At 35.9% G+C, this 10,787-nt stretch overlaps 1 protein-coding gene across 1 annotated transcript in view; it reads right to left on the bottom strand.

The window, feature by feature from the left end:
• TMPRSS11F (transmembrane serine protease 11F) overlaps nucleotides 1-10,165 on the bottom strand; it is a 50,578-nt gene extending 40,413 nt beyond the window's left edge. The window contains exons 1-2 of the mRNA XM_029951925.1: nucleotides 9,992-10,165; nucleotides 7,427-7,431 (exon numbers count right to left, since the gene is read on the bottom strand). Coding sequence (XP_029807785.1) covers nucleotides 7,427-7,431; nucleotides 9,992-10,165 — 179 coding nt within the window. The remainder of the gene's footprint in view (nucleotides 1-7,426; nucleotides 7,432-9,991) is intronic.
• Nucleotides 10,166-10,787: the final 622 nt, after the last annotated feature.

Raw genomic sequence — 10,787 nt, 5'->3', positions numbered from 1 at the left:
GATTTTCCATGTAGAGTATCATGTCATCTGCGAAAAGTGAAAGTCTGACTTCTTCTTTGCCTATTCTGATGCCTTTTATTTCCTTTTGTTGTCTTATTGCTGATGCTAGGACTTCCAGCACTATGTTAAACAACAGTCGTGAGAGTGGACACCCCTGTCATGTTCCTGATCTCAGGGGGAAAGTTCTCAGTTTTTCCCCATTGAGGATGATATTAGCTGTGGGCTTTTCATAAACTGCTTTTATAATGTTTAGGTAAGTTCCTTCTATTCCGACTTTCTCAAGGGCTTTTATTAAGAAATCGTGCTGTATTTTGTCAAGTGCTTTTGTGCATCTATGGACAGGATCATATGGTTTTTATCCTTTCTTTTGTTAATGTGATATATCACATTGATGGATTTCCGAATATTGAACCATTCCTGTAATCCAGGAATGAATCCCACTTGATCATGATGGATAATTTTTTTTATATGCTGCTGAATTGGATTTGCCAGTAGCATTTAAGTCTTAAGTATGCAATAAATAGAATTTGGCTATGAGAAGTTAGGAAGATATTTATAAATGTATAACTGGTTCAATCTTTTGAAAAGATTGTTACATTTTGATGACTTTTTAAAAAATAGTTTATTGTCAAATTGGTTTCCATATGACACCCAGTGCTTTTCCAAGCAAGTGCCCTCCTCCATTACCACCATTTCAAATCCCTTTATATTTTCGTATATGTTTATTCTGATTTGTACATGACAATTATTTCTCCATTTAAATCTGAATATGACTCTGCTAAATGGAACCTTTTAACAGTCTTTTGTGGGACTTTGCATTGTATTTATTTCAAAGAGAATTAAGCCTAAGTTTGTTCCCTAACGTTTATTTTTGAGGAGGAGGGTTGTTAGTTTTGTCTTATTTTATTTTCATATTAAAATAAAATAAAAATTAAAATTGGGAAATATACAAATGAAGAAAAACAATACAACTCAAATTAACTCCTCCAATTAAGCAAATGTTTTCAAATTAAATGGAAAATGTTAGTACATGCTCCAAAGGGGTGACCTTTTTTTAATGATGGACATAAACCCAGATCAACTGAATTTAATCCTGGTTTTTCCTCATAATAGCAAGTTAGTTAAATTCTAGAACTCAGCCTTCTCACATGTAAAATGAGGAAGCATTTTATTGCTTTTTGGGATCCAAAACAGTACAAAAAGATCAGGCTTTGGAAACCAGCCAGTTTCGCCTCCACCAGACCCACAGGTTCATAGCAAACTAAGAACAGCTCTTAAAGGTTCCCGGGAACTGACCGGCCCCAAGGCTCAGCTATTTCATTCTTATGATTTAACTCAGATAGATATAGCAGACTAACTACAATATCCCAGACCAGAAAGATGTCTGTAAGAAAATGTAGTTTATACCTTTCTCTACAGACAGCCTCACAAATGTTCTGATGAAGAGAGTAGACATAACCTCTAATACAGCCCTCCTCCAAAATGCCGTTTGTTTAGATTAGCAATTAAATTTCAGAGTTATGTCCTCTTTTACAGGCAGACTTTTTGGTGACAAGTGCTTTAATCGTCCCTAAATAAATAGATGAGAAAGGTAGCCTCCCTCAAAAACTAATTGTAATAAGCTCTATGATTACTATATCAAAGAGGGCTGACCGTTGGACATATGATGCTTATCAGAGAGTTCAATCATGCACTTTTAGAAAGTTTATTTAAGCAATTGAAATTGAGTTGCTTTTTCTGTTTCTTTTTATAGAACTTTTCTTAAAATGGAGGCATTTATAACAAATTAATTGAGGTTCTAACTAGTGTAAGTAGTGTAAGTAGAAGTAAGCAGAAAGATACATATATTTGCACATTAAATGGCATGTGTGTCTTCCATGTTAGACACAATAGGAAGATTATTGTATGATAAAGGCATCTCTCAGTCCCTCAGACCTCAGTCCATTCATCTTTAGATTATTGATCTTAATGTGAAAATCAGTGGAACAAAGCTGTTCAAAACCCTCAAAGTATGGAAAATTATAGTATTTTTTTTTACCAGATTAAGGAATAGTGATTTAGAAATAAGTCATGAAAATGAAGATAGCCTATTAGTGCCTGAATTATTCTTATTCCAGAATTCTCAAGGTTAATCTATTTGTATCCTTTTAAAGAGTTAGAGGTGCCTGGGAAGCTCAGTCAGTTCACAGTTGGTCTGATTCTTGATTTTAGCTCAGTTCATGATCTCACAGTCATGAGATCAAGCCCCAGGTAAGGCTCCACACTGGCCATAGAGTCTACTTAAGATTCTCTTTCCTCTCTCTCTTTCTCCCTCTGCCTCCCCTGCTCACACACTTGCTCTCTCTCTCTCTCAAAAAAATAAAAAAGCAAATAAAGAATAAAGAAAAATAAAGAGTTAATTGAAATATATATAAGCCTATATGGTTCAGGGGGATTGTACCACTTACAGAGATTACTCACATGATAGATATTCCCAAGCTAGAGTAAAACTTCCTTGTTAACCAAACATAACTACTAGATATCATCTAGATGGACTTAAAGAGTTAGGTGGCAAAAGGGTTAATTTTTAAATTCATATTTAGGATTTATCTTCTGCCTGTCATTTTGCTTGATAGGACTTAAGCCACTAATTTTAGACCATCAAGAGCATGTGTTTTGGTACAGTACCCTGCTCCATTCTAAACTATCATCTGTTTTAGTTAATTCAGTTATGAAATTGGGATTTTTAACCAGGTCATTACTGAAATATATCAACATTGCCTTTCCCTTTTCTAGACTTCATATTATAGTTTGTGTGTGTGTATGTGTTTGATTTTCTAAAGTTATATCACTGGAAAACATTTATGCTATTATTATTGAATAATTATTTATTGGTTTAGCATTGGTGTTGGTATTGGTGTTAGCACTGATAGACTAATTCTCATCTTCTCTGGACTAATTACTAATTATAATCTTTTCAGGTTACATATACATATATATAATAGGCATGTAATAATAACTAATAGAGATATTATATAATTAAAATATCTCTTATTTTACTACAGAATTTTATTTGTAGATGCTGAGGCAAAGCTTGATATGTGCCTTGTTAGCTTGGGCATTATCTACTTTCTCTGAGATCCACATAGACTAGAAGCTTTACCAATACTTTTTTTCTCCTGTAGTCTTACTATGTGATTATTGAGTTCAAGGTAAAAGGTCCCAAAACTGTATTATCACATTATAATAATATGTCCTTTTGTTATACTTAATTCAATTATATTTCAGAAACTTATTATGTGTCTAATATATTCCCAGATTATATTCAAGGGGCATATGGTAGAGTAGAAAGATATAAAATAATAAAATCAATATAGCATCATAGGAAAAATAACAGGATTTACCAAGCACAGTGATAAGTAAACATGAAGGTTTGAATAATAAAAGTTGTTTGGGAAAGGGATAGAGAGGCATATGGGAAAGACATCTCAGATATGACAATTGAGCAGGCCCTTGAAGGATCAGGGGAGCTCTCCAGCCTGTGATATAAGTTAAATACATCCTGCTCCTGTTTACTCCTTGCTTGCAAGCAGAACAACTTATTATTACACAAGAACCTTTTTAAACAGGAATATGACCACAGACTTTGTTTGGAAGCCAAAGAAAACTCATCAATAAATAATACCACTCCAATGAAAAAAATGATAAAATTAACAAAAGAAAACAATTCCTATATTTTGGACAGAAGATGAGAAGAAGAGTATAACAGAATTTGAGAAGCCGTGTTTATGGTTTAAACAGCATAATTTAGTTCAGCTGATGGTAGTGAAATTTTTTTTGGGAAATCTTTTTTTATGCTAATACTAGAAAATGTGTATCAAAATATTGGCAAAATAATGGGTAGTAAAAGAGAAGAGCTCATTGTGTTGGTGCAGCATTTAAAATAATACAGTCACCTAATGATAAACACTTGGACCACTTCCATAACTTGGCTATTGTAAATAGTGTTGTCCTAAGCACAGGTGTACGTATATTTTTTTATTAGTTTTTGTTTTCTTTGAATGAATACCCAATAGAGGAATTATTGAATCATATGGTATTTTTATTTTTAATTTTTTGAGAAATCTCCCCACTGTTTTCCAGAGTGTCTGCACCAATTTACATTCCTATCAACAGTGCACAAAGTTTCCTTTTTCTGCCTTTTTCTACACATCCGTGCCAATACTTGTAATATCTTATCTTTTTTATTCTAGCCATTCTAACAGATATAAAGTGATATCTTATTATAGTTTTGATTTGCATTTCCCTGATGATGAGTGATGTTGAGCATCTTTCCTGTGTCTTTGACAATCTGTATGTCTTTGGAAGAATGTCTATTCAGGTCCTCTACCCAGATTGTGGGGTTTCGAGGTGTCGAGTTATATAAATTCTTTATCTATTTTGGATATTAAACTCTTATAAGCTGTATCATTAATAGATAAAGAAGATATGATGTGTGTGTGTGTGCATGCACACGTGCGCACACATGTGTGCGAGAAATGTTATGTAGCCATAAAAAAGAATGAGGTCTTGCCATTTGTGACACTATGGATGGACCTGATGGGTATTATGCTAAATGAACTATATCAGACTGAGGAAGACGAATACCATATGATTTCACTCATATGTAAAGTCTAAAAAACAATACAAATGAATAAACAAACTATAAGCAGAATCAGACCTATAAACATATAGAACAAGCTGATGGTTGCCACGGGGAGAAGGGTGGGGGGGAAAATGGGTGAAGAGGAGTGGCAGATACAGCCTTCTAGTTTTGGCATGAATAAGTCACGGGAATAAAAGGAATATAGGGAATATAGTCAATGATACTGTTGTAATAATGCTGTATGGTGATAATTGGTAGTTACACTTGTGGTAAGCATAGAATGATATATAGAGAAGTTGAATCACTCTATTATACACCCTAAATTACTGTAACATTGTGTGTCAACTATACTTAAGTAAAAAAAATACAGTAAATAAATAAATAGATAAATAAATTCAGTCATCTAAGTAGTGATGACACTGATACATTCATGGTGAGGCAAAATTTGCTTCAGACTTGATAGGAATTTTAAAGACTAAGAATACAAACAAAAGGACTTTGGCAAGAAATGCCCTTGTTTTTTTTCAAAAGGGACATGAGGGCATATCCTAATGATGTGATGATAATAAGTGACTACAGCAGCATAAAGAACTGGCAAAGTGATGGGAAACTGGGGGCATTTCAAGTATGAGTTAGTCATCAAAATTAGCTTCTCTATCAGCTAGATATGACTGGTTTGGCAGGTAATGGAGAAGGGCAAAGTTGCAGAGTGTGGGCAGAAGTTGGATAGCACCCTGCTCCTTTAATGTAATATGTAATACTTCTATACATTGCAGGGGGACAGGTATGTTAATCCTATTAAATCCTTTTTACACAATGTAATGTAACATAAAAGTATATAGGGCATTCTAGGATGCTAATAAAAATTTCTTTTTTTAAAATAGTTTATTGCCAAATTGGTTTCCATATAACACCCAGTGCTCTTCCCTACAGTGCCCTCCTCCATAACCACCACCTCCTTTCCCCCTCCCCCTCCCCTTCAATCCTTGGTTCCTTTTCAGTATTCAATAGTCTCTCAGGTTTTGCATCCCTCTCTCTCCTTAACTCTCTTTCCCTCTTCCCCTCCCCATGGTCCTCCATTAGGTTTCTCCTGTTCTCATGTTAGACCCATGAGTGCCAAAGCATGGAATGAGCCTAAATGTCCATTCCCTGATGAATGGATCAAGAAGATGTGGTATATATACAATGGAGTATTACATGGCAATGAGAAAGAATGAAATATGGCCATTTGTAGCAAAGTGGATGGACCTTGAGGGTGTTATGCTAAGTGATAAGAATTTCATGTGCTTTCCAAAAATGATTTTTAAAAATTCTTATAGACCTATGATTTTTAGATCCAGCTTAAGATCTGTTCCCCTTTTAGCTTATCTTCATAATCATGATTGCCATCTTCTAAGCACCAAAGACCACCTCCTCCCATGCTATAATATTAGCAATGTCAGTTCCATCTCTGTGAAACCAGCTACATGAGCAACAATATTTAGTAACTTAACTTAATTCTTACACATATGGGTAACATTTCTATAGTTTCATGTGTCCTTCAAAACTATACCAGACTCTTCAAAATCTTTTATTTTCTGGATAACTACAAAAATTGCAATAGAATGATCACAGTTCCTGTCTTAAAAAGATCTTATGGTTATTATGATTGCCAAGCATACCATTAATAGGTTTTGATTTCTTTCTGTCAACATATGTTCATTGAGTGTCTACTTGTTTCAGGCACTATTTTAGTAGTAGAGATATACCAGGACTGAAGATTATATTCTTTGCCTTCATGTCTCCTGTTGAGGAAGAAAGGCAGTAAGCAACACATAATCTATATATAAATGTAAAGTGTCAGAGAGAGACTAGAGACAGAGAGAATAGAGAAAGAATGGAGGTGGGGAGGGATTAAGGCCATCAGAGGAGACCTCTCTGCAAAGATGGCATCCAAGCAGACACAAAGTGAAGGATGGAGTCATGCAGCTGTCTTAGGGAAAAGTACTACAAGCAAAGGGAACTGAGAAGCATGAATGTCCTGAAGTGGGAGGAGATGCGGTATAGTAGCAGAAGAGCAAGAAGGGCAATGTAGCCAGTGTGCAGTGAGCAAGCAGGAAAGAAGATGAGATCAGAGAGAGTCACACAGTAGACACAACCTAGGAAGTCACACAACCTAGGAAGCCACCATAAGGCCTTCTTTATGTTATTCTGAGTGAAAAGGGAAATAATTATACAATTTTTATTGGTGAAATGGAACGGTCTTTTCAAAAGGATCACTCTGTAGAGAATACACTGTGGTGGAGGGAGGGAGTGTCACGAAGGGGAAAAGCAGGAAAACTGGTTAGGGGACCACTGCAGAAGTTCAGATTGGATATGATGGTGGCTTGGGCTATGTGAACAGTGAGATCAGAATATATTGTTGGATTCAGAATATATTTGGAAGGCTTTGCTGATAAACTTTGCTGATGAATTGGTGCAGAATGTGAGGGAGAGTTAAGAAGGATTCCAAGGTGTTTAGCCTGAGCAGGGAAAAGAAACATTTTGAAGGCAGTGAGATGCTTTTCTTAAGCTAATGCTTACATGGAACTCTACTGTATAACACTGATTTAAAATAAAACCCTTCCAGGGGCATCTGGGTGGTTCAGTTGGTTGAGCAGGTCATGATTTTGCAGTTTGTGAGTTTGAGCTCCACATTGGGCTCACTGCTCTCAGCCTATCAGCACAGAGGCTGCTTCAGATCCTCTGTCCCCCTCTCTCTGCCCCTCTCCTGCTTGTGCTCACCCAAAAAATAAATATTTAAAAAAATAAAATGAAACATACCTGTTCTGGAATGAAAAGGATATATAGAACTCTACTAGCATATAATCTCCTCACTGAGACACATTCACAAGAATTAACTGCTGACTTTCACATTGATGTACAAACTCTTTAGCATAATTCTAAAGATTCTCCATGATTGAGCCCTCTGCAACCTGATCTGTCATCCAGCCCCTAATCACCTTTCTCATGTTCAATTCACAGCCTTTACCTGTCATACACCCAAGGAGCACCTTCTCAGGTGACACCTCTATACAGTCTTTTCATCATAGGAAACTCCTGAACAGGAGCAGGCTTTGACCTGTAAGCAATCAACAGGCAGGTGTTAGACAGAGACCTGAGCCCTTCATTCCCTCTCTGATGTAGGGCCTCAGAAGAGGTAGGGAAAGCTGGGACCTAGAGAGAGAGTCTTGATAAAGGGATCTGCTTCCTCTGAAACTGGTTGCAGATACAAATGTATCTGTAAGTATGAGGGTAGGGATATGAAGACTCCTTTCTTGATTTTTACCAAGGGACACATATAGATTCTCAAAATTCATAGTTACATATAACTTATTATTAATTCATTTCAATCACTAATGCTAAACTCTCTTTTATCATATCACCACTATAATGTTTTCCAGCCTGTTCTTACAACCCTTCCTTCCTAATTTCTTTGAGGAAGCTCTTTTTACCTTTAAGTTACCTTACAATGGCTTTTAGGAATACATTCCTAAGACTTACATTTATTATGCTATTTTATATTTCCCTAGGTTTATATAAAATGGATCTAATCCTTCTGTCACATGTAACTCTTTCAAAAGATTCTTATTGAGGACCATTATAGGCACTGGGTATTTGCTGACTAACAAACCTATTCCCATGATGTCACATATATTAAAATCAGGTGAATATTCCAATTTCTCGACCTGTGGGCCAAACCAAATAGTTAAAACTCTTTACTGTCTAGAGAAGACATGTTGAGAAAAATATTTCCCAAACATCTTTCAAGAATTAAAAAATATTGGGGCACCTGGGTGGCTCAGTCAGTTAAGCATCTGCCGCCTTTGAGCCCCACATCAGGCTCTGTGCTGACAGCTCACAGCCTGGAGCCTGCTTCAGATTCTGTGTCCCCATCTCTTTCTGCCCCTCCTTCACTCATGCTCTGTCTTGTGCTCTCGCTCTCTCTCTCTCTCTCTCTCTCTCAGAAATAAACGTTTAAAAAAGAATTTTAAAAATATCAACAGGAACTATATATTAGGTGAATATAAATGATAAAAGCACAGCTCCCTAAGAAGGCTTTGCCTTTGATTTCGAATCAACCAACTAAGCGATGCCTCTAAAAATTAGAAACAGAGCCAAGAGTTTATGTTGAATGTTAGTTTGACTCAGTAACACAAAGGGAATGAGAATGAGTTGGCTAAGGGTTTAAGCACAAAAGAGAAGTTACTTTGTAAAGATTATATAAACATCCTTTAACAGAATTTGGCCAATATTATTCAAAACTTTTTGATTACTCTCACATCACTTCTTCATTGTGTATATCTCTGTTTGTTCTTACTGCCATTACAATGTTATAAAGAAAGTGTGTACAATTAATTTGAAATGGATGTAGAGAATCCATCGGATAGCTGATGCCATCAGAATAAGAATTGAAATATCTGATTATCCTTGGTACTAAAGAAATGTGAATAAACCAGCTTAAGATAAATGATGTACACTCCTTCATGTGCAGCAGAATTTATGTGCTAATCCGGTGTTCTCAGAGCAGCAGCCCCAAGGGGAAATTCTTTTTATGTCTTACACATGTCCTAACAAATTTGTATTCAGCCTGAAGCACGGATACACATTAGATATTCTCCTGGGGAACAACTCTCTCTACTTCTTGCCAAAAAGCCTTCATTTCTGGTAATGCCTGTGGTTAGTAATACCTCTTTAATAACATGGGTTAACTGAGGTTAACAACCTTCCTTAAAACACACACGTAGTGATGCACGAGTGTTAATGGAAAGAAACAGCAACAGAAAACAAATGTAATCTTCATTTTAAATGCAGTTTTGAATGCACAAAGACACCTGTGAAACAAATAGCCATAGACGTAGACCCTTTCTCTCTAGTGGCTAGCCATGGATACAGGGCACAGTGGAATTAGATCCCCAACAATACCGTTTCATTGTGATCTGCTCTATGGTCAGTTAAAAGGCATCAAGTTTGTTTTGAGTGATTTGAGTTGAGATATAGTATAGTGTTCAGAAGCACCCCTCTGGAGCCAGCTGTTTGCTTTTAGTTCCCACTGTAATGCTTATTAGCTGTGTGACTTTATGCAAGATATGTAACTTTTTTGTGCTTCAGTTTTGTTTTGTTTTGTTTTTACTAGCAAAATTGGTATAAGAGTATCTACTTTATGTTTCTTATGAAAAAAATACACTAAATATGTAAAGTACCAAGAATGCTATAAAGACTTCTGCTATGATTCAAATGCCATTAACTTGCTCATTTTTATTTTAAAAAAGTGGTTTTTTCAGGTATAATCCTGAATCCAAATGTCCTTTCTCCCTTTCAGTATGGTCAGTTAATTTTGGTGCTCACTCCAGTAGAATGTTTTTCTGCGTTCTCATCGGATTTTCTCGCCTTGAAAAATAAAAAGGGCTCTAGTACGAGTCCAAGGACAGGAATGGAGAGTAATAAATCTTCAATCATTTTTTCAAAGAGAGCATTAAGTCCCCTCAGAAGAACTAAGACCATCATGCATTTTGACCCCATGTTTCTTTTATGCCTTATTTAGGTTGAAGCTCAGCAAGTAGAGGTGATTTCTATATGAAATCTGTATTATATTAGGTGTAACGCTGTAATATAACTAAGCCTCAGCACTGTAACTCCAGAACACAGCTATTTCCCTTTTTTACCTTCATCGCCTAAGTCCACATTTTACAGTTGAAGCTTACACATCTAATATCACAATTTCACTCACCTCAGTTTAGTATTTCTGAAATTATTCCTTCTCTCTCATTGAATTTCTAATAAACACATTCTCCTTCCAAAAATTTTAGGAACACTCTTATGACAGCTCAGACATTCTTTCCTGCTATATTAAGAGAACATGAAACAGGTTGCCTAACACTTACAGCTGGCAGATAACTTTTTGATAAGCTTCTGTTTTTCATAAAAAATGGGGACAATGACTCTAATTTTCTGAACTATATTAAAAGATAATGTGAATTAAATGCTGAGCATAGTGTCTAACAGATAATAAGTAGTCAATGAAAGGATGGTGCCTCCCAGATGTCATCTTGAGGGAGGAGATTTGTGTGTTTCCCACTTGGTGACGTCTCCTCTCTGTCAATCATGGTGTTAGGCAGTTGATACATTTTATCTCAAATTTGTG

Source organism: Suricata suricatta, chromosome 1 (genome assembly GCF_006229205.1).
Source record: "Suricata suricatta isolate VVHF042 chromosome 1, meerkat_22Aug2017_6uvM2_HiC, whole genome shotgun sequence".
In the NCBI taxonomy this organism is placed as follows: domain Eukaryota; kingdom Metazoa; phylum Chordata; class Mammalia; order Carnivora; family Herpestidae; genus Suricata; species Suricata suricatta.
The sequence above is the reverse complement of the archived record's forward strand: the minus strand, read 5'-3'. Positions and strand labels throughout refer to the sequence as shown.